General features: G+C 43.0%; 1 protein-coding gene across 3 annotated transcripts in view; it reads right to left on the bottom strand.

Annotated features, from left to right (window-relative positions):
• Positions 1-5,037: 5,037 nt before the first annotated feature.
• Positions 5,038-24,843, bottom strand: part of MCOLN2 (mucolipin TRP cation channel 2) — a 63,553-nt gene continuing 43,747 nt past the window's right edge. For all 3 annotated transcript variants that reach the window (XM_068961475.1, XM_068961492.1, XM_068961483.1), the window contains 7 exons: positions 23,748-23,860; positions 22,386-22,535; positions 20,882-20,983; positions 20,636-20,758; positions 10,624-10,830; positions 8,705-8,826; positions 5,038-6,348 (listed from right to left, as the gene is read on the bottom strand). In XM_068961475.1, coding sequence (XP_068817576.1) covers positions 6,312-6,348; positions 8,705-8,826; positions 10,624-10,830; positions 20,636-20,758; positions 20,882-20,983; positions 22,386-22,535; positions 23,748-23,860 — 854 coding nt within the window. In that variant the 3' untranslated portion in view covers positions 5,038-6,311. The remainder of the gene's footprint in view (positions 6,349-8,704; positions 8,827-10,623; positions 10,831-20,635; positions 20,759-20,881; positions 20,984-22,385; positions 22,536-23,747; positions 23,861-24,843) is intronic.

Raw genomic sequence — 24,843 nt, 5'->3', positions numbered from 1 at the left:
AAAAAATAGACATATGCAGGCAGTCAAAACAGGTATATGAGAGAGGTACATTCCTTAGAGACAGTTTTAAGCAGGCTTCTTATTGTGCTTGTGCTTGTTTTGAGTTTAATTACAGGATAACAGCATCACTTTTTTAAAAATTTAATTTGGATGATTGTAGCAGCTTTTTAACTGATTTTCTCGCTCATCTCACACCACCCCAATCCATCCTTCCCACTTCTACATTTTCTGATCACGTAGCTCCCAGGTCTAAAGCGTTCCTTTGTTGTTGCTTGAGTCTCATCTTTTAAAATGTTCCCCAACATTGACCTATATTCTGACCACCCGAAAACATAGTTTCCCCATCTGTCTGGTTCTCTTTCAGCTGTCTAAGCCATTGCCATGCCATTCCTTTTATCCAGGAAGCCCTACCCCGACCCCCATCACGGCCATCTGGTCAAATAAAATATATTATTCAAGTCTCAGTTCTAGCATTGTCTAGGTCTCCTTAAAAGGCCTCCAATTACACTCCAGGCAGTCAGGAGCTACTGCCATGCCACTGTCATTCAGTACTGTGGGTGACCTTGTATTATCTTGGAACATGATTGTTCCTCCCACTGGACACCACAGTTCACAAAGGCAGGGATCATGTCATTCATTCTTGCATCCTCAGTTCCCAGCACAATGTTTGACATCAACAAGCATGTATTGAATTCTAGTCATTAATAGCATTACCATTTTTCATCGACACATGTTATTTATCCACGTTTCTTGAAATTAATGGTACTTATCAGCTTGCCTTGCTTAACCTGTCATTAGGAAATGTCCAAGTTTCTTATCTAAGTCTACCTTTCAACCCCCCCCCACCCCCCGCCCCAAGCTGGAGATTAAGCATTGATATCAGCTCTGTGACTTTTCTCCAAAGGCAGCCAAGAGCTATGACTCAACACGCTGTCCTGTTTCATAGATAACACATGCAGGACAACCCAACACACCGTCCTGTTTCATAAATAACACGCGCAGGATGATACAAACACATAAAGATAAGTCTGAAAGGCACTGTTCATACTCTCTCCTTCTGTAGACCTGGCTTGGCAGGCTCCAGAGTGAGGATGTAAATTCACTTTGTCAAAGCAAACGCTTCTCTTGGGGGGCATCGGCTCATCCTCCAGGAGACAGTAATGACCACAGCCCACAGGCAGCAGGTGATGAGTCACTTACTGCTGCGAGGCAATTAGTGCTGCTAGAAAAAAAAATTGCTTTCATTTAAAATTCTCTCTAAACTGTATGTATCATGGCTCATGGGATAATTTATGTATCATTAGAAACTAAGAAACATATATCATGGTAACAAATTGTCTCTTCCATCCACCACAGCCCATAGCTCCCAGGGGTCTTTGGAAAATCAGAGTTTTGCTGTCCTTGTTACATCAGCTGGTGTGGAAATATTCATCTGTGCCCATTTATTGTCTCATTCACTCCCTGGTTCTCTGGCAGAGAGATGGCAAGAAAAACACCGGCCATCATTTTCACCCATTGGTTTGCAGCCTCATTTGCTGTAAAGAAGCCCCTGGGAGAACAGCCATGAGTTGTATTATTTTCCCTAACAACTTGAGTGTCTATTTTGAGATTTGGTTCATCTTGAAGTTTTCCCAGTGCTATTATGTTATTTTCTCCAATACATAGCATGCTGAACAATTCTATAGCTTCCCATTCAAAGACCATCTTTCGTTCTAAATGTAAATGGCTGCAAAGAGCTTGGAGAAAGTGCTTGACTGTCCAGTGGGAGGAGCAGGTCCCAGAGGACTTTGTTGAGCCAGGTTGTAGGTCATATAGCAACTGGGAAAACATGTTCTAGTTTAGAAGAACCACCTTAAGTCGATTCTCTGTCAAGGGAAAAACATAAAGTGGAAATTTGGAAAATGAGACTCTTCATTGCTGGGGAGAAGGGGGTGTGCAGAGAAAGTGGGCAAGGTGAGAAGTCCAGTTCCAAAATGCCAGTGTGATATGGAAACAACATTAGCCAATATCACCAACCACAGAAGTTTAATCTGTGAAACAAAGATATGAGATGAGGAGCCACCCCATAGCCACTTATTTGCAAAATCAGAGACTGAAAAAAATGATGCATCTGAAATTCTATTAAAAAATAATTCCCATTCAGCTTTATTCTTTCCTTTCATTAAATTTCAGTTGTTTTGAAGAAAAGCTACAGTGCCTTTTCCTAAAAGGCTATGCTTTAATCATTGTTAGTCACTGAGTTACTCAGTCCAATCAGCAGAATTTGCTGCATCACTTGTGAGGCCCCATATTGAAATGGGACTTCCCTGGTGGTTCAGTGGTTAAGACATCGCCTCCTGATGCAGGGGGTGCAAGATCAATCCCTGATTGGGTAGCTAAGATCCCACATGGCTCGTGGCCAAAAAACCAAAACATAAATCAGAAGCAATATTGTAACAAATTCAATAAAGACTTTAATGATGGTGCGCATAAAAAAATCTTTAAAGAAAAATAGAGAATTTCAAGACTGTCAGGGAAGAACATTAAACCAGGCATGAAGTCCTCTCAAAAGGACAGATCACACAACCAAGAAGCTGCCTTTTGTCAGTGCTGAGAGCTCGGAACCTCTCAAATAGAAAAAAAAAAAAAATGGGGGAGGAGGCAGAAGTGTTCAGTGCTCCTCTAGTACCGGTTGTCATTGCCATCGTTGACTGTCCTTCCTATAGTGCCTAAGATCCAGAAGCCATGCTCAGGATTTTGTCTTTGAGGTCCTCAATCACCCAGTCACACAAGAGCTACTTTCTGCATGTTCCACAAGTATGTGAAATTCTAGATATTTGTTAGAGAAAGATTCCACGCCACTGGAATACTGTGGTTGAGATATTTAAACTTCAAGTCAGGGGTAGAAAAATAAAATTTGCTCAAATTTCATGAAAATAAATGTGGAACTAGAGAGTAGCGAAATGCAATCTAGTTATCCAATGTTGCTGGAAAAAGTGGCCACCACACAGTGAGTGATTCAGATAGCTGGAATCAGACTTCTAAGCATTACAGCTCTTTATATTGGCTGGAGCATCCATGGCCAAGACCATAGTAGGCACTTGGGGAACATGCTTTCCCAGTGACTCCAGGGACCCTGAACCTCAGAGACAGTGCTGGGCTGTTTTTACAGGGAAGCCCTCAGGAGCCACAAGGTGTCTGGCTAGTAATCAAGAGATTGGGTCACTGTGCTTCTCACCAACCTGAGATGCTGAGCTGAGGCCTCCTAGGGAGGGGGTGAGGAGTGGGTCAGGCACCCCTCCCACGATTGTTACAATGTGAGCCTTCAGCAGAGGCTGAAGGAAGGAAAACCTTCCTAAAAGGTTTTTAGGAAAATCTTTTCCTGAAGATCGTTTCTCGCCTTTTCACATTTGTTACATCAGATTACCAATAACTGATTTGTACTGCACACCTTCTGACAAATTTGGTTAAGGCAGTGGGCTCCTAGCTGAGGATGGGTACAGGGTGGGGGGAGGGGTCTCAGGGTGAAGCACTGAGGATTTGTGACACTTGTGTACCTCGGGGACCTTTGTCCACCCATCCTACTGACAGCTTTGCCCCGAGGGCAGGGCCTTTAGGCTGTTGAGGTCCACAGGCTCCTCCACAGCTGCTTGAGCTTCAGACACTGAATTGATCTTTGCCTCCAGGACAAAGATGGATGTGGGTATCTACTCACCTAGAGGCCTAATAAAGTTCACCAAAACTGTGTGGTGAGGTCTCTTCAAAGTAAAGATCTTCCTGGCTTGCTCAGGTGATAGATTTGTACATGTGTAGACCACACAAGAAAAGCTTTTGGAAGATCTAATATTCACTGAGCACTTATAAGTCATGCCCACCCACTTTACATTTGACTCATTTAATCCCTGCAATCCCCACTTTACAGATGAAGAAACCAAGGCTGGTGTGACCTGTCCAAGGAGACTTAGATGATGGTAGGAGGACAGGCACCCTGGCAAACTAAATGGCTTAACATCTTCACTCCCTCATGATCCCATGGAACTACTTATTAATACAAATGGGGCAGAAAATAAAAACTAAGAATGGCTTAGGTTTCAATATTCAACATCAGGCTTCGCATGAATTACCTGACTTAAATGCCAATCCCACAGTTTGTTGAGGTTTCATCACTTAGAAGCTGGAAGTAACTTGCCCAGGCACCAAAGTACAGGGTAAGCTGGGATTTTAGCTGTCTAGACATGGTATGAACACATGATGAAAGTGTGGGTGCATGGAGAGAGAAGTGAGGGGACCAGAAAAGTCCTGGGAGGGGCTTGATGGGGAGGAACCGGAGACAATGAGGGAGAGTCCTATAATGAAAGTCCTACTTAATTAAAATCTTACTCTTCACCAGTAACTTTAAAATAGTTGACCCCTAAGATAGTTCAGGTATGAACTAAATCTATGCATGAAGTGATCTTAATCACAAGTCATTATCATAAATATTTATTAATTCCAAAAAATTAGCCCGCCTATCTCCTTCACTGCTTTTAAGAAAGTGAGCAATCCCTTTTGAAGACCAGATAGTAAGTTGATTGAGATATGATCTGAATTTTTCACTAGGTAGATGTTAAGAAACAGTACATTTAAAAAAAATTAGTAGTAATTCAATGAAGTGAAAGTCACCCATGACCTTTTCTTAGCAACCCAAGTCAATAGGCCTAAGAATGTTACATCAGGCTTTGAGGAAATCACTGCAAGCCATGGAGGTATGTTCTATGAGAACTGGGATCCCATAATGAAACCAAGAGGCAGAAAGAATGAGTCTCCTAACTTTCACAGTGAACTCTCCAAGCAGAAGCCTAGGAAAGCAAAGAAAATGGTTTGTCCCAGATACGTCTATTAGCAGAGTTATAAGAAAATATTGTTCAATAAAATCCAAATAGATAATAGAGTTGTCAAGGTGACAATTGTTTAAAATCTTTAAAAAGAGAGAAAACAATGTTTCCACAGACATAGGGTAACCTTGAAAAAAGATTTTTCTTCCTGAAAGTGTTTTGTTCAGCTGGAGGGAAAAGAAATAAAAGGAAACATGAAAGCCAATGAAAGAAAAACATGAGCATGGAAGACCATCATTAATCTTCAATTCAAATTGTATAAAAGGCATTAATAGCAATTCTATTCAGAGATAAATGATGTACTGGGGGTATATTTGGGGTGAATAAGTGAGCTAATTGCACACTGATTCTGCATGGAGATGACCCTAGAAACACGGGTTAAATAGTCTTTAATTTAAAACTTGAATGTAACAACATTTTTTTTGTAAGTAAAGAAGTTTATAACTAAAATGATAAGTTTAGCAAAGTATTTTGTGTATAGACCTCAGCTGTGTCTGACTCTTTGTGACCCCATGGACTGTAGCCTGCCAGGCTCCTATGTCCATGGAATTCTCCAGGCAAAGATACTGGAGTAGGTAGCTGTTCCCTTCTCCAAGGGATCTTCCCAACCCAGGGATCAAACCCAGGTCTCTCACATTGCAGATTCTTTACTGTCTGAGCCACCAGGGAAGCCCAATAGTTCCATATGTTATGATAAAAATAAATTTATTTTGGAAGAAAATACCACCTTCCTTGCTTGACAAGGGTAAATTCCCACCACAGTGGAGTTCAGGTGTTAAAATGAGTGACCACTGCTGTAGTATAATGTCCACATGTCCTGGGTGTACAGTCAACAAGGAGCACAAGCTGCAAGGTGTCCAAATGACTATGTTTCCAATTCTTTCCACTGACTTTACCAATAGTTTCTTCAGATCATTCTGAGAAGACCATAGGAAAACATAGGCCAAGAAATGTCCACTGCAAGAGGTCTTTTTGTTGATTTAAGTGTAATCTTTACATGGCTTAATAGTTCTCCAGCACTGAGTTTCTAAGTTGGTATTGCAACCAATTTCTGTCTTGTGCAGACCATGGATTAATAAATGTCTTCTAACCCAAGAATCACTTTTAAGACAAACCCATATTTGATGATAAACTCACATCTTCAAATACATGGCTTTAAATACCGTTGTTTTACACACTCTGAAATATGACATCATAATTTAAAACACCAAGACAGAATTTCACTGTCACTGCTCTATGACACTAGTGCCCAGGAGGTGACTGTGCTCTATTCTTCATCATTCAAGTTTATAAAAAGGCACTTTGGGACTTCAGTTCTATTCAGCCAGCTGGCAGTCAGTCCTCTTTCCCCATCCACAGTCGGTATTTTTGGAAGTGCTGGTCCAAGCCATTTGGGGCCCCTCTACATTGTCATTCAGTATGGAGACCTGAAACTTGATCATCGTCAGCAGGAGGATTTCAGTTAATAAGTATCAAATGGTCATCACTTCTATTCCTGTAACAGAAAGGGGGAGAAGTAGAGAAAAGAGAGCAAAAACTTAAAACTCTTTGAGATGCAACAGGAATACATGCTCTATCATGTAGGCATATGTAAGTTACTGACATGCTGAATGCAACATATAAGTGGAAGGAAACTTAAGGACAATTTACATTAATTGGGGTTTGACTAGATGCTTCTGGCAGTTTTGAGGAGCTGTCCACCCTCCAACTCCATGGCTAGAATTGTAGATTTTCCTCCTTCACTATGGTAGAGAAGGGGAAAGATTAACTGCATCTTCTCAAACCAGCACACCCCTCCAGAGAACCAGACCGGAAGCATACCTCCTCATAGAACCAGAAGAGGATGCAGAGGCTACTTGTTCCACCCTGATGATACCACAGAGGGACCCAGAGGCTTAGGAAAGGTCATGGGGCACATTCAGTAATTGGAAGAATCCAAAATGAAAACCCAAATGTTCTGACCATCAGGCTAGAGGCTCTGTCAATTATTCAAGAGAGAATGAGTCTCTGGTGGTTGCTGGGCTGCTTGGTTGAAGAAGAGCAACCTGGCCATTCTCTGAAGGAGGCCGAGCTGTGATACTTGGGTTGCATGTCATGGGCACTGGAGTAGGGCCCAGACACCAACACTTGTGATGCCTTTATGGTTCTTCTCCAACATGTACTCTCCAGTCATAAAATGAGTCCTAGACTCATTGAATTAAGTCACCTTCCTCAATTTTATTTCATTCTTAAGTTTCCAGCTGTTAAACACATCCAGGTGTATTTAATTTTCAATGATTTCAAAACCATCACTTGTTCCAACGCCTTAGTACAACCCATTTCCTTCATTAGACCCCATGACCTTCATTGTTTCTGTGCAGGGTCCAGCCAGATCCCCCTGGATTCCAGGCTTTGATCCGATTATTCAGCTAAAACCGATCAAGCTGACTTCACCCATGGCCAGCTTTGGTAACGGCCACTTCTGTTTCTATTTTTGATCTCCTCTTTTTTCAAAACTTTCAACATCCTGTTCTTTACTTGGCTTCCTTTGGTTGACCCTCTGGTTCTACTAATTCTCTCATTGCTCATTATGAGCAGACTCTTCTTCACACCAGACACACCTTCTCCACAAGACTTAGTTCATCTTAGGGAAAACTGCCTGCTGATGTTGCTCTGTTCTCACCAGCCAGACTCAATCTTATCAATCAGTCCTGCAGTTCACTCTTTAAATCTTTCACTTGTTTCATATGGCTGCAGGAGAAAAGATCTAACAACCCTCTGGGGCTTTTTCTGGTACAAACCAAGGTCCAAAAATCAAGCACCAAAAGCCTATCCATTACTGTCCAGTGTTCACAACTATTTTACATTCTGAGATGATTTTTTTGTGTGTGGTTAATTACAGATTAGAAAAGCAACTTTCTAATTAGAAAAGGTACCTTATGTAAGGTACCCCTTAGGAGGCAGCTGCCTATTAAGAAAATTAATTTCCCTTTATCCCTGCTTCCATGGCAACACTTTAATGCTCTGAGAGGATAAAATGTGACTGTAAAAACTTAACTCTTCTCAGAAGATCTCATTTCATATTTACTAGACATTATTTAGAAGTGTTCCATCATACCATTTCAAATCCCAAGATGCAGTGCGAATTGATTAACGAAAAATACATCCTGTGATTTTAAGTAGTAATTATGTTCTTCCTCTTCCTCTTCCTTCAGGACTCTGGTTTAGCAAATGCTTCTCAAAAGACGCGAGTCGGGGATACTTCTAGCTAACAACCCCCATCCCTGACTTGAGATGAAAACAAACATGGGCACAGTTAAGATTATCCTCATGTGTCCCCCATTCTAGTCCCCAACCCACTGTGTGGAGGTTTCGTCACTGAGGTCCGGACTATTTAAGTGCTCCAATGAATGGTGAGCAAAGAGCCATTGATCAACTGATTTGTGTTTGCAGCCAAGGACACACAGAGCCCCTCTCAAGCAGATTTTCTGCTCTGCTCAAGGAAGGTTACTTGTACCACCAATTGTGAAAAGGGGAAAACATCCCGGAGCTACACCTGTAAATGAAGGATTCTGACCTCTTCCTGTGGCCAGCCCACCCTCCTGACTTCAGGGGCATAGTTCATGCCTTCTCATAACAGGCTTTAACATTCCCAAGAGATTCCAACCATGTCATGTACCTTTGTACCTTGTTTTATAAGAAACAATGGATTTCTAAAGCCAAGTGCAGTGGGAGGAAAGAAAGGAGGGCTGCATTGTTTCCTCCAATCAGCTGATTTCTGAGTGCAGCGTTTGCCCTGGGAGGACTCTTTGTTAAGGCAACAGAGCATCCCATCCTGGGAGCATGGAGACCTGACTCGACACAATACTGACCTCCTCAGACAGCAGATGCTGGACAGGAAGGCTGGTGACTCTTCCTGACACTTCTCTTTGCTATTACACTCCTTCAGGAATTCCTGAAGATCCGTGGCAGGGAACCCATTCTGTTGGTATTTCTTTAAAAAGTACACAGTGTGGTTACCTTATTTATACAGTATGAGAAATTGCTCCCTTTGTCAACGAACAAAACCCACCTCTGCTAAAATAAAACTCTCCCACGTTGCAAGCTTGGATCTAAGAACTGATATTAACAATAATCAATCAATCTCTGGGTCCCTTGAAAGGCAAGACATGGGAACAGAGAGCCATTTGGAGGAAAACTCCAGAAAGCAAGCCTTAGTGGGGAAGGGTTGTTGTTGTTATTGTTTTATTAGTCGCTAAGCCGTGCCTGACTCATGCAATCCCATGGACTGCAGCCCGCCAGGCTCTCTGTCTCTGGGGTTTCCCAGGCAAGAATACTAGAGTGGGTTGCCATTTCTTTCTCCAGGAGATCTTTCCGACCCAGGGATCTAAACCCCGTCTCCTGCACTGGCAGGCTGATTCTTTACCATTGAGCCACCAAGGAAGCCTAGAGGCATGTTAATTAAAGGAGTGAAGGAAATAGCAGTCTAAAGCTTTTGTGTTCACTGCAAGCCCAGGAGAAACCTCCTCTTTCCCACACTGCCCATGTGGAGTTGGGCTGGCAAGTTTTATAGAAGCTGGTCGCTTAGTGAGGTAGAAGGCAGTAGGTTCCTCCAAACAGACACAGAGACTCTGAGAGACCCCTCCCCTCATGTTCAGTGAGATCATCCACCAGGTTACCAAGGCTTGACACCCTCATAGGGACACTGCCACATCCAAAGACAGCACCCACACTGAGCAGGCCTGGCTCCTCTCCCCACAGCCAGCCCCCCTGCAGCCAACCACCCATTCCTACAGGAACATGTGTCTCCTTCTGCACAAAATGCTCAGGAGTATTTCCAACAGACTGGCTTCTTCTGGGATAGTCTAAGAAGGTTCAAGAAGAGGACAACAACATAGGACATGGACATGGAATCCCTGGTTGCTCAGATGCTGGCCCCAAACAGGGTGCTGGCTCCAAGCACGACCATCTGCAGTGGAGACACCACCCCCTGAGGCTACAGAACTTCTTTCATGCTACAGATCAGTTAAATGGACCCAGTCTGAAAGGACACAGGGTCCACTGGGTAGCTTAGGAAGGTAGGAAGCTAAACAGCCACAAAAGCCTTAGATTTTGTAACTTAAAAGAAACCTGCATCACATGAGTGGCATCCAGTGTTTGAGGTGTGCCCGCTTGTGGACAGTTGTCAGGAAGATGGTCACCCTTTATCACTGAAACTTAGCACTCAAAGCTGAAGTTCCAGGACAGGCACGTATGCCTGTAAGTACTAAGATCCACAGCCCAGCTACCTGATTTACCAAATACAGCCCATCCTTACGGGCGTCCCCCGTGGCTCAGTGGTAAAGAATCTGCCTGCAATGCAGGAGGCGGAGGTTCGATCCCTGGGTCGGGAAGATCTACTGAAGGAGGGCATGACAGCCCACTCCAGTATTCTTGCCTGGAGAATCCCATGGACAAAAGAGCCTGGCAGGTTATAGTTCATAGCGCCACTGAGAGTCAGACACAACTGAAGCGACTTAGCAGGCAGGCAGGCCCATCTTTACCCATTTCCTTTCTCTTTCCCACTATACCTCCAAACCAGTCCACCCCAATCTGGGCACCAAGAACAATGTCCTAAATGCATATTTAAAATGAACCTCCAGCATCTAAAAAGTTTCTTTTCTATACAATCTCAAAAATCTAAGTAAAACTATAGTACTTTAAGTAAGTAAAAAACTATAGTATTTTCCTATGTTCCCATCTATACAGAATTTGCAGTAGTTTTTGGTAGGAAATAATGATAAGTGCTTACCTTAATGGTGTCATAAGAGTCTGTAATAATTGCAATGAAAAGGCTGAGAATCATGTATATGAAAAGGCTGATGAAGGAATATAAATACAGGCGACTGAACAGCCACACCAAGTGGCTCTTCTGCTGGATGTGAGCAAAGGTCGCATACATGTCATCACCGTTGACCAGAGAAAACAGACACTCAGCAACCGTGTTCAGATTTTCAAACTGTGGAGGGGAGACCAAAAGTAGTCAGAGATATGCTGGCCGACAAGTAGAGAAGTATCAGGTTAGCTGGTTTCGCTGAAGACATTGTTGCTGCCATTTTACACTCAGCAACCGTGTTCAAATTTTCAAACTGTGGAGAGGGGACCAAAAGTAGACTGAGATATGCTAGCCGACGAGTAGAGAAGTATCTAGTTAGCTGGTTTCGCTGAAGACATTGTTGCTGCCATTGTTATCACCATTAACATTCACTTTAGGGCACCTGGCATACCATGCATTGCAAATTGTTACTCAAAACACTCCTCTACATTCACAAAGATAATTTCTTGACACCTCTCTCAGTTTTTTCCCTTTGCACTCTTTATGTTGTTGTTGTTTTTCAGGTGCTAAGTCATGTTTGACTCTTTGCAGCCACATGGACTGTAGCACCTGTCCTCTGTCTCTCAGAGTTTGCTCAAACTCATGTCCATTGAGTCAATAATGCCATCCAACCATCTCATCCTCTGTCCCTCCCTTCTCTTCCTGCCTTCAGTCTTTCCCAGCATCAGGGTCTTTTCCAATGACTTTTTATATATTTGTGGTCAAGTCACCTGACAATTTTGGATCCGATTTTTCTTTCTTTTCTACTTAACATAGTCTTGTATTATTCATTACCAGAGATCATTTGTTGGAAATGTCAACTGTAACTATTTCCCTTTCACTGGACACCCTAATCATGTTTGCTATTGTAGAGAACAACGCAAGGCACATTTCTCGGCACTGAGTTTTTTCCTACTATTAGGTCTCAGTATTAACTATTTTTTTTTTTTTTTTGGTCATGTGTGGTCTTCACTGTTGCACTGGCTTTTCTCTAGCTGCAGTGAGCAGGGGCTGTACTCTAGTTGCGATGTGCAGGCTTCTCATTGAGGTGGAGCGGGGGCCCCCTCCTACTCTGGAGCGGGGGCCCTTCTCACTTGCGGAGTGGGGGCTCCTCTCTTGCGGAGCGGGGGCTCAGCAGTTGTGGCGCATGTGCTTAGTTGCTCTGCAGCAGGTGATGTCTTCCCAGATGAAGGATTGAACCAGTCTCTCCTGCATTGGCAGGCAGATTCTTCATCACTGAGCCACCAGGGAAGCCCACGATTAACATTTTAAGGCTAAAATCTGCTAAACTGCTTTCTGAAAGAACTGCAGAGCAGCAGCAAAGGTGGAAGGGCCAAAGACAGAGGCTCAGGAAAATTGGTTTCTTTGTAGCCTTTCCAACCATGGATTCAGATATTTTTCAAGCCTTAAAAGCTAAAGATTACCAGAGGTGGGAAAGTGCATTAGGATGAATGATCACAGGTGTGTCTTCTGAGGGCTCCCCAGCTAACAGTTAGCCGCTGCCAAGAAACCTAACACCTGTGGCAGAGCTGGGTGGGCTGCCTAAAGAAAGTGGCCCTCAGAAGTCAGGCCTGAAAGCCAAGGTGCTCATCAGTGAGAGGAGGAAGAGAAATTTGCTCAGTGAATATGCAGGGAATAGGTGCGCAGCCGAAGGAGTGGTTGGAGAGTGAGTGTGTGCTGTGCTCACAGAGCCTTGTCTGGACTTCTAAATATTTCAGACTAATCTCGCCTTCCCTGGAGAAGAGTGAAAACTTGGACAGAAGAGGGATAGGATCTGCTGTCTGTTTCCGTGGCACGTGAAGATCTCCCAAAGTGAGACAAGCTCAGGGGCCAGGGTGCCAGTCAGACTGAGTGCAGGGGCCCAGGACTGCAAGGAATCCAGAGGAAAGTGGGGAGAAAGTAAGCCCAGGAGGCTGAGGGAGGAACCTCTGATGGACTCTGTTCCAGACAAGGCCAATTTAAGGAGCAGGTAGAGGCAGCGGCAGGAGGTAGTTAGCAAGAGGCTGATTGAACACCTGAAGCCCTGGGGGCAGAGCTGAGCAGGGGCTGGTGTGGAATCCCCCAGGAAGCTCACAGCCCCCACCTGGCTTAGGCACCATATCCACAGAAAGTAAACAGCAAGTGCTTAATGAATGAAGTCTCTGAGGTCAGAGGGTTAAACATTAGATACGTGTGAAAAGTTTCTTTGTGAAGAATGATAATGACTTAATAGGTAAAAGGTGACACAGTTTTCAGAAATGCAGATACAACAGGTTGCTGCAAAGCTGTAACAGAACCTAATCTGTCCTTAGCGGGAGGAGGGGCCAGTACATCCATCAGGTCAGCATGTGTGGCTGTGGGGACAAGTCCCTGTGAATGTTTCTGGGACATTTCCAGTTGGGAGCTGTGTTATCAATATGGATTCACAGGCAACACAATAATAGCTCCCACCACCTGAGCCCAGAAAATGGGCTTCCCTTGCAAATTTCTCTATCTCTTTCTGCCATTCCAGCCTCCTACCAGAAAAAGATTACTTCAAAATAATCAACTGCTTAAAACTATGTGTTGTTTATATGTGAAATCTAAAACACAACATAAAAGAAACCTATCTGTGGAATAGAAACAGGCTCACTGACATAGAGAACAGATTTGTGGTTGCTAAAAGGAGGGGTCTGGAGGAGGGCTGGAGTGGAAGGCTGGGGTTAGCAGGTGTAAGCAATTATATATAGACTGGATAAACAACAAAGTCTACTATATAGCACAGGGAACCTCGATAAACCACAATGGAAAAGAACATTTAAAGAAAGAATCTATATATATGTATAACAATCATGTTGCTGTACAGCAGAAATTAACTAACAGTGCGAATCAACTATTCTTCAATTTTAAAAAAAAGCAGTGTGTTGAATGAATTTATTTTCCCTGCTCTACTTGTATGGTGTTTCTCTAACCCACTCTTTCTACCCCCCTCTGATTTCACACTTAAATATTTATTACAGAAAACTCCAGGGAAGACTTCCTCACTCCAACCTCTTCGGCCTCCAGTCCAAGCTGCAATAAAATCTCAACTTCAAAGAACATAGCCTTCAGATCGTTTCTCTTGCTTAACAATAATGCAAAGTCTGGAGGCAAAGTAAAAATCCAAACCAGGAACCCTGGAGTAACTCATCTGGTACATCCGTCATTGTCTCTGTCCAATGAAGCCGGTGTTGAAGGGCTATTTCAGTCTTACATCAAGACAGACTGCCCTGGCAGCTCTAGTTTGTTCTCTGCATCAGTAAGAACCACCGAAGAAACTACTGGTTGGTCTTCTAATTGTTGTCTGCACACTTCTCTGTACCCCAACCAGCTAGCAAACTCCCAGTCCATGAGAGATTCACAGGGTAAATTCTGTAACCAAAGGAGAGCATACAGACATACCCCAAATAAGAATCATGCCCATGGTTTGCTACATCGGCAACAACTCTGAAGACCTGGACTAAAGTCACTCTCCACAGAGACCTGGAGGGAACATCCATTGGAGCAAATCACTTATTAATATGCACATAATTTAATTATAAGACAGGCAGTTCCCAGAGTAACTAGTTTCCACCCCACCACTAGCCTTAAGACAATGTGGTTCGAGTTGGTTTCTATGAATATCAATTACAACTCTGATGGCACCATTAATAATCCATATTTCTCGGGACTTCCCTGGTGGCACAGTGGTTTAGAATCCACCTGCCAGTGCAGGGGACATGGGTTTGATCCCTGGTCCAGGAAGACTCCACATGCCAAGGAGCAACTAACCATGTGGGCAACTACTGAAGCCCATGTGCCCTAGAGCCCTCACAAGGCAACAAGAGACACCACCACAATGAGAAACCCGAGCATCACAACCAAGAGCAGACCCCACTCACTACAGCTAAAGAAAGTCCGCCAAAAGCAATGGAGGCCAAGCACAACCAAAAATTAATTAATTAAAAAATTTTTTATCCATATTTCTCAGTTTCTCTTGGAAACTGGCCAATTCCTTTCTTTAGTGTCAAGAACCTCCAGCAGTTTGTGTTTCAAGTTCCAGAACTGTGAGTTGGTGGGCACAGTGCAAATTCATCCCTTAGTTTCCTGTGTAGTTACTTAGAGTCAGTTTGGACATAATATGCATCTCAGCATTAACATTATTTCTCTCCCTCTTCTCTGGGCACGTGAGATTTATTTTAACCCACCGAAAAGTTAAACAGAGACCTAATAAGTTAAGTAAATGGTACATACTCTACCATTTCATACCATAAGAAGTGGCTCTGAGCTAGTTTCAGTTGCCAAGATCCACAGTATAAGTTAGCTTTAAAAATACCTAATGTGGAGAACAGTATGGAGGGTCTTTCAAAAACTAGAGTTACCATTTGATACAGAAACCCACTCCTGGGCATATATCCAGAGAAAACTCTAATTCAAAAAGATAAGTGCATTCCAATGTTTGTAGCATTCACAACAGCCAAAACATGGAACATGGAAGCAACTCAAATGTCATCAACAGATGAATGGATAAAGAATATATATATATATATATATATAATGGAATATTATTCAGCCATAAAAAGATGAAATAATGCCGTTTCCAGCAACATGGATGGACTTAGAGATTATCATGCTAAATAAGTTGGACAGAGAAAGACACATATCACATGATGTCACTTACATGTGGAGTCCACTTACATGGGGAACCTAAAATACAATATAAATGATCTTATTTACAAAACAGAAATAGACTCATAGACATAGAAAATAAACTTATGGTTACCAAAGGGAAAAGGGGAGGAGGATAAATTAGGAAATTTGAATTAACAGATACACACTACTATATATAAATCAGATAAATAAGTAGGACCTGCTATATAGCATAGGGAACTGTATTCAATATATTGTGATAGCCTATGATGGAAAAGAATCTGAAAACGAATATATATATGTGTGTGTGTGTATAACTGAATCACTTGGCTGTACACTTGAAACACTGTAAATCAATTATGTTGTTTAGTTGCTAAGTTGTGTCCAACTCTTTTATGACCCCATGGACTGTAACTCGCCAGGCTCCTCTGTTCATGGGATTTCCCAGGCAAGAATGCTGGAATGGGTTGCCATTTCCTTCTCCAAATCAACCATACTTCAATTTTTTAAAAAAACAGAGATTAAAACAATACCCAAGGTAAAGAGAAATAAGGTCCTAATGTGCTTCCAGGCTACAGATGCATCCCTAGGAAACTGCTTTGGTTCTTATAAGCTTACAAGTCCCCAGAAAGCAGGTCTGCTGTCTCTGTTTCTCGTCATTCAGCAAACTTGCTGAACATTGTGGTACCATGTTCTTTGGACCACACTCGACATGAGGAATGCAAAGAACAATAATCCATGGTCCCTGTCCTCAAAGAATTTGGGCTAGAAGAATCTGACAGTGTTGGGGGCACAGTAGATGTTGAATAAATATCAAATGGATATCTCCATAAAGAGTCTCCACAGGCTGCAGGCTACCAGAGTGAAAACCCAAGCATTTGTTCCACAAATGATCATTGTTCAGTTGAGGCAAAAAGAACTTTCATGTGAATGAAAGCACAGTTTGCAATGGCTTATGTCAGAGAGTGACATAAAAATTTGCTTCAAGAGTTGGTGCTAAGAGTCTCTTGTGGCATTCACATAAAATGTTTTAACCAGCTAATAGTTGTTTTGAGTAAGAGAGGTGCTTGGATAAAACCAGAGGCTTTGAAAGCAAGAAGGTGTACCTCTGGTGCCACTAAAATTTTACCAATGGCGTCAGCCAAGACCAGTGATTTTTCAATGCTTTGTCTTTTCATTTGCAAAATGGGGACAATAAATGCAAGACTGTGGTATATTCCTCAGAAAGTACTCTGGCAACGTCAAAGCCACATTACAGTTATGTTCTTCCAGTACTCATCTTGAATTATTGAACAGCAACAGGCTCCAGCCTACCATGCTCACACATTTTGAAAGGGCATTGTGCCAATGTCCATTAGTGCTGGAGTAAACGTTGGCAGGACACTTGTATTTTTATTCTCTTTCAGTTGAACCATTGAAATCTGATGTCTAACAGGAAAGCCAGAAGCTAAAATGTGGGATTCCTGCTGCCAGACAAGCATCAGGGTGAATTTCTGGTTTTTCTGATACCTTCTCTTTAGAGTTTTTTGTTTGTTTATTTAAAGAGCGATTGAGCTTCTACACTCAAGCTAGCTGTGATTCTAGAAAATGCTCACTATGGTGCCGCCCAGCTTTCAGGCAATACTTGAAGGTCTTCTGATTCAACAGATAGTGACTGACTGGCAGAACCTGACATTTTTGACCATTTGGATTGGTTTGGAGAGAGATGTGCGGGGGGAGTAAACAATTCTAACTTTAGACTCAAGGAAGAAGTAATATGGAGAAGGAAAAACAGAAGTCCAGAACCAAAGTGAAGGTTTTCTCTAACTATTGAGCAGTGCATCCGCTGAATTAATGCAATTCTGTGTTTTCCAAATAGATCAGCTTGGTTAGGAATGGGAGATAGAAGCCATAAACAGACCTGCTACACAGCCCCAGAGATATAGTTCTTATCTCTCTACTCCTCCAGGGGAGAAGTGACAGACTGGCGTTAACTAAGAGACATAAGTCAAGAGGGGAAACATCCGGTATGGCCACCGCCAGCTCCGGGTGACTATGGAACATCTGATGAATAGCCAGTCCAGGCTGAGGTGTGCTGCTGGGACAAAATGCCCACCAGATCTCAAAGACTCGGTGCCTAAAAAAGGCCTCAATGTTTTATATTGAATGCAGGCTGAAGTCATATTTGAAATATATTGGATTAAATAAAAGGCATAATTAAAATCAATTTCATCCATTTCTCTAAAAAAATGTTTAACGTGGCTACTAGAAAAATTTTAAAAGTACAGACATGGCTCTCATTTGTAGCTCTCATATTTTTCTTGGATAGTGCTGATCCCCTGGACTCTTTGAAAGGACAGAGCTGAAGATATGAAAATACAGTTAAGACTCACAAAGCAAAAGAACACCATTTTTCACAAGGTAACCTTGACACATATTGAAAGAAATAAGAATGATGCCTCGGCTTTCCTCTCATGGTTGATACACTCTTGAGTCAGGCTAAATGCTCTTTTGTAATGATTTGTTTTAGGTAATGCCAAGAAAAGAAAAGAAGAAAAGCCTTCAGCTTATTGGTCAAACGATGTGTACTCAGGTAAAGGTGAGCTGGGTGTGAGTTCTATCTTAGCCATTCACTAACTATTCAACCCCAGGAATCTAACATATTAAGGTCCTTATTTTCTGTCAAAAGATAATAATATTTCCCACAGGGTTAATGGGAGGGCTAACAGAGCAAGGGAGGTAAAGAACATGGGCACCTTATCTATTTAGCACATAACACTTGAGAATGGTAGCTAGTTTGATAAAATTAAAGCAACATTTCTGAGCATCTTCCCGAACAATGATGGGATAGGGAAGATATGTGCCTGATTCTTTGCAACCCCATGGACTGTAACCCGCCAGGCTCCTCTGTCCATGGGGATTCTCCAGGCAAGAATACTGGAGTGGGTTGCCATCATACCCTCCTCCAGGGGATCTTCCAGACCCAGGGGTCGACCCCACGTCTCTTAAGTCTCCTGCATTGGCAGGCGAGTTCTTTACCGCTAGTGCCACCAGGGAAGGTAGAGAACCATTAATGGCCACAGGACCACTGGACAAATTCACTGGACGTGGAAGAGCAGTATTTATTCCACATGGTGCAACACTGCCCTCTCGTGACAAAAATGTGGCAAAGCATTCGGACCACGAGGCAAGTAAGGAAGAAAAATGTTAATTTTCCTGGGCACTAAGACAATAAATTCTCCAGATCAGAGAGATCATATCAAAGAACAGTTTTTACTGATGAGTCACCTTTAAATCAGTGGGCTAGAACTGGAAGAGCAGTAAGATGATCAAGATTTGCTAATAATCCAGAGATGGTCACTTTGTTGACTATACAGTTTCTCAAATAGGAAAATGCCTATACAGTTTCGCAATTCTCTTTGGACAAATTAAATGTAATGCTTGAAGAGGAGAAAGTCTGGGTAGATTCCAAGTTAATAGGATTTATTTTAGTAGGAAAATACCAAAAGTTTGAGTTTTATGGATTGCTCAATTTCTGTGAAAAGTTTATAAACCAGATTTGATCATGGTTTTTTTTTAATGCAACTATCAAGGTCAAAACTTAAAGCTGAGCTGTATACCGGTGTCAATACAATCTTTTACAGCTTTACTTTTCTCCTTGTAGGACACCTAAGTCAAGATGACTGTACCCTAGGCTGTTGACAAAATTAAATGAAAGAGAAGAGAGAAACGCTTAGCATTGCCTCAAGTGTTAGCTGCTATTATTTTTATTTTTCTTGTTCCTATTGTCCCAATTGCCAAAGGCCCATGGGGGAAAAAAAACTATAAGATGCAATCATTGCTTTTACTGTTTTGGTTTGAAAACAAAGCCTACCAAATTTCATTTCCTGCTATATCTTTGAATCAAATTTATCACTTTAAAACAAGAACATCTGGAGAAGGAAATGGTAACCCACTCCAGTACTCTAGCTTGAGATATCCCATGGACAGAGGAGCCTGGTGGGCTACAGTCCATAGGGTCGCAAAGAGTTGACACAACTGAGCGAGCATCCAGTCATTTTTAAGGGGAGGAAACAGTCTCAGGAAAGTTGAGATGCTTGCCAAAGGCCCCAGAGCTTTTGACAGCAGAGCCAGAACTATGGCTGAGGATTCCCAGATCCCAGGCTTCTTGATCCTGGCCTCTCTCACCAGCTATGCGTGTAGAAAACTAGAATCTAAAATATGCCCGAGAGCTTCCCTGCTGGCTCAGTGTTAAAGAATCCACCTGCCAATGCAAGAGATGTGAGTTCCATCCCTGGTCTGGCAAGATCCCAGCGTGCATTGGAGCAGCTAAGCTCCTGGGCCACAGCTGCTGAGTCTGTACTCTGGAGCCTGGGAGCTGCAACTCCTGAGCCCAGGTGCTGCAACCACTGAAGCCCGAGCATCCTGGACCCCGTGCTAGGCCACAAGAAGCCACCACAGTGAGAAGCCCACATGCCACAGCTAGAGAGAAGGCCCTGCTCACTGCAACTAGAGAGAAGCCCGCACAGCACTGAAGACCCTGCACGGCCGCAAATAAATAAATCCTGTAAAAAGAAAAACAAGAACATCTGAACATAACTTTGTTGTCCCTGAAATGATGATACTGACTGCAGCCCAGTAATAGCTGAGAATTCAGATACTGAACTTTAATAAGGCAGTAAGATGACGCTGAAATCAAAGCCCCCTGCAAAGGCAAGATGCATTATCTTTGCAGTCATAACTAATGTGGTCATTCCAGGCAGTCTTTATCCTCCTCCATCCTCCTCAGTTAATCTGGATGAAAACTGTAATTCTTTGAGTTAGAAGGATTTTGAAATGCTTTTCCTTACTTAATTTTCATTTTTATTATAGTGTTCTTATGTACAAACACTTCTTATGTGGTGTCCAGCTGGGTTCACATGTGACCCTTTAAGCCAGACCCAGACAACCATGAAATAAATGTGCTCTCCAGTTTCCTGCAGTTCTTGTTTCAATATCCTAAAGTCACTTCAACATCCAGGAAAGGGAAAGAAAAGGAAAACTAACCAACAAAACAATGAACAATAAAGATAATGTGGTCACTGATGTCAAGCATATGTGCTAGAGAGAAGAGGGATGAAGCTCAGTGCTAGAAACCCACCTTTTAAAAAAACTTTTTACTTTTTTTTTTTTTGGCCATGCTGTGCAGCACTGTGGGATCTTAGTTCCCTGACCAGGGATGCAACCCGAGCCCCCTGAATTGGAAGTGTGGAGTTGTAACCACTGGACTGCCAGGGAAGTCCCGAAACCCACTCTTAAGGGCCCCAGGTGCCTCGTGTGCAGGAGGAAGAACTGGGCTACACACCTTGTTGTGATATGGTCCTAAGACAATCCAGCCGCAGAAGGTGTAACCCAAATAGATCATACCAGCACATGCGCAGAAGCGAAGAACTTTTGGCAATGAGGCTTGCATTGTTAAAATGAGCACCTGAAAAAAAAAAAACCCACATACACACAAAATGGCAGAATGGGAGTTATTAAAAAGTAGCTAATAGATCCCAAAGAAATGGACCTGAATCCCAGTGGTGCTGCCCAGGGCCCACATCCTTACATTATATGCCTGGAAGTAACCCAAGTATCGGATGACGCCAACCCAGACAAAGAGTGTAGACGTTCCAAGCAAAATGCTGCACAGATTGTAGTTTGTGAGATTCTAGGAAATGAACAAACAGACATATTAGTAAAATATTCTATTCCACTCAGCTCAGGAACCTCGCTTGAAATTACTGGAAAAGAATGGTCTGCCTGCCTCTCTACAGTGATTCTAAGAGCTTTTAAACTGAAGAAGAAAATAATAAGAGTGCACAATTCCAAATGTGTTTCTCATTTCCTTTTAGTATTGCAATTTGTTGAGCTAAATCTTTGTTCAAACAATACTCTGAACTAGAGACTGCATTTACCACTGACTTAGGCATTAAAGCACATAAACTGATGTTTGCTAAATATCAAACAATACTTTCCAGCTATTAACACTTTTAACCGAAAGCCCCAGCATGATCTGCTAACAGTTCCTGCTCTCAAGGACTTCCAGGGCTAACTGAAGAGACACACGCACAAACACAACTCTAATATAATGTGCCATGTGCAGTGAGAGGCACAAGCCGGACTTGTTCCATAGGGCTCCCATGGGCGTGACCCCAGAGTGGTGCCAGCCTGGTGGACAGGCTGGGAGAGCCTTGCAAGTCAGCAGAGGCTGAACCAGGGCCTCAGGCTGGGAGACCACAAGACAGGCCAGAGAAAGCGAGGGCGGGAGAGGCAAGGAGACCTGGATGATGCGGACCCCGGAGACCACACTGAAAAAAGGCCACTTCATCACAAAGGGGCATCTCTGAGGCAGAAAGGATTGTCACTGCAAGACAGACACCAGAAAGATGACTTTGACGACTGTGTGATGGGTCCAAGGGGTACAAGGCTGAACGCAAAGCAACGAGGAGACCGCTGTGGCGGGAGGAGGAGCCGCAACAATGAGAAGATCTAGACCAGACAGGAAGACGCCTGGAGGGAGTGGAGCAGTTGCCCCGGATGAGAGGGAGGTGTCAGAGGTCAGGACAGAAGGCTGGTAAGATTTGCTAACTCAAGGCAGGGCATGGAGGGGAGACGTCAAGACCTGGGAGACTAAATCAGCCAAGTTACCCAAGGGCCAACTAAGTTACCCAGAGGCACTCAAATCATCCTCAAATAAAACCTCTATTCTTCAGAACCCCCATCGGTCATGGGTGAGCACCCCTGGCTCACAGTGTGATTGGATCAAGGGTCAGAGGCTGCTTTTTGCAACTTAAAAATAAATAAAGCCTGACCAAGCAATCAATCCTCTCACACTTCAATTCTTATTCTGAAGATGCTGCCAGGTTCCCGAGAGGACATTCATGGGAATATCACCTTCCACAGAACATCCACCTCCTCATTTTCTGCTCACAAAAAACCAGGTCAAAGGAGGCTTCAGTTTTATGGATGTGAGAAAAGAGAAAACGTGAGAATCACTGCATATCTTAAGAGTATGTGAGACCACCCAAAAGAATAGAAAGAACAAAAGATTTAAAATGGGTTGCCCTCACCTTGGCTTTAATTTCCATTTTTAACACGGATCCACTTATTGTCAGGAGGTCGCTGATAATCACCAGGATATACCATTGGTTGATAAATTCCCTCTGGTCGGCATTACACACGTGTCGCTTGTACTTCTCCAGGAAGAACTTTAGGAATCTCTGCAGCAAAAAAAAAAAAAAAAAAAGAAGAAGAAGAAGAAGCATTTCTAACAAACTGCACTGGCCTCTAGAAGGAAAAAAGTGCAGAACAGAGCTCTTGCATGTCTGATGGCATGACACTGCCTTTTCCAAGGTGACGGATTCTTACTTGGAGGGTAGAGATCACAGCCCACACCCTCCCCCGCCATCTAGCCCAGCTGGAGATGAGCACGCCAGTGACCTGAGTGACTCCAACACCCAATGCCATGCTCTCCCTCCAACAGACTCTTGTTGAAATAGCTAACACAGAGTCCATTCCAAACGCTTTACATATTCTCAACACATTCAACCAGACAATAACCCTATGAACTAGGCACCATGGACCCTTCCTTCCAGAGGAAAGAATGGAGACACAGGGCAGCCAAGCCAGGACTTGAGTCCAGGCGGTCCAGCTCCTGGGTGTGGGTTCCCAGCACGCCCCACTCTCATGCAGAACACAGCCCCTGACACTGGATCCAGAATATCAAGGGACTGGGTGGGGGGGGGGGGCGCGGTAAGAGAACTGGGTATTTACACAATAAATTGACACAGATCAAGAAGTAGAAAATAGAATGAAGTCCGTTTTATTGCTCCATGTGTGGTATTCTGATGACTTCCTACTTCCACTGACCCTAGTCTGTGTTTATACACATGCCACACACTGGGATAAAATTTGTGCTAGAGTATATGGTCACAAGAGTCCTAAGGGTAAAAAGGCAAAAGGAACCTCAGGGGAGAATTTAAAAACTATTTTTAAAAATAGGATAAAGTATTTTATGCATCATTATAACCCATTTACCATGCCTTCCTGTCAAAATGAACTCTGATCTGAAGACAAAAGATGAAACCCACACATGCTATTACCCTGTTCTTAAGATCACTCTTGAATTTAAAAGGGTCTCATTTATTCTAGAAACATTCAAAATCTTGGGAAGTTCACTGCTGTGCATCTGTGCTTATTAGCTCAAGTTGAAGCAGGATAATTGTCTAATTCTCCCTGACATGCCAGGAGCTTGGACTCACTCTCTACACCCCAGGTTGATTAATGCTCTGTTGGAGGACAATCACTCAAAGGAATTTAATTCAGTCAAGGCCCCAGGTAGGGCAGGATAACCCTTCGTCAAAGCCCCACTGTTTGGACAAGCTGAAGGCGGAGGTCTGGAAGGGAGGGAGAATATTCCAACACACATTTACCTTTCGTAACCTCAGCGCAAGAACAATGGATCTTGTGCACAGGATAAGAGATGCCAAGCAAATCACAATGACAAATGCATCAAACACCAGGACATACTGAGTGTTTTTCTGAACTGAGAAACAAAAACAGAATTCAAACGTCAAACACACCTTACTTGGGAATAATTTCCAAACAAAATGGCACCTAGAAAATAAGATCAAATGAGAAATGCTTTAACATCAGAAACAAATTACACAGCATTCATGCAGAGGTTCACAAACAAGGTAATCATTCCCTGGTGTCAAATTACACATTTAAAAACATATGAATTCTTAACAGATATACTAAAATGTATTTATAAATATTTACTGTAGAGTAGAATTCAATAGAAGGTGGTCCATTTGGACCCTATTCTAAAGAGGCAAAACTACTGACATACTCTTGAGTTCTCTCACACAAAAATCAAAAACATAAGTTCTCCATTAATGAAGGAACAAACATTTTAAAGGGCTTCCCTAAGTTGTGAAGATCCCCTTGGATGAGGGCATGGCAATCCACTTCAGTATTCTTGCTTGGAGAATCCCCATGGACAGAAGGCTACGGTCCATGGGGTCACAAAGAGTCAGACATGACTGAGCAACCAGCTAAGCACAGCACAAACATTTTAAAATCCACCAAAAATCCCCATTTCTGCTTCTCAATCTTACTCTGCACTTCCCCAGCAAAGAGTGCCAATTCAATAAGCTCTTCTTAGGCGTGGGGAAAGCAACCACTTGGAATGAACGTACAGAGAGTAGCAATCAGATCTGTGTCTCTTGTTTTGGAGTATAGTCGCTTTATAAAGTGTACAGCAAAGTGAACCAGCTGTGCATACGCACACTCCCTTTTTGTTTAAAGATTTCCTTCACATTTAGTCACCACGCAGCATTGAGATTGGATCCTGGAACGCACAGTAGCGCAGGGAATGACTAAAGGAAGCCCAAACTGTAAGCTTAGCTTCTCTCAGACTTCGCAGTGTTGTCCCAAATCCCCACGATGGCTCTCATCACTGGCAGCTTGCTGTTCTCTCCCAGCCCCCACCTCCTCCGCCCTGAGGCCACTCCAGTCTTCCTTCTT

Source organism: Capricornis sumatraensis, chromosome 2 (assembly GCF_032405125.1).
Source record: "Capricornis sumatraensis isolate serow.1 chromosome 2, serow.2, whole genome shotgun sequence".
Lineage (NCBI taxonomy): Eukaryota > Metazoa > Chordata > Mammalia > Artiodactyla > Bovidae > Capricornis > Capricornis sumatraensis.
The sequence above is the reverse complement of the archived record's forward strand: the minus strand, read 5'-3'. Positions and strand labels throughout refer to the sequence as shown.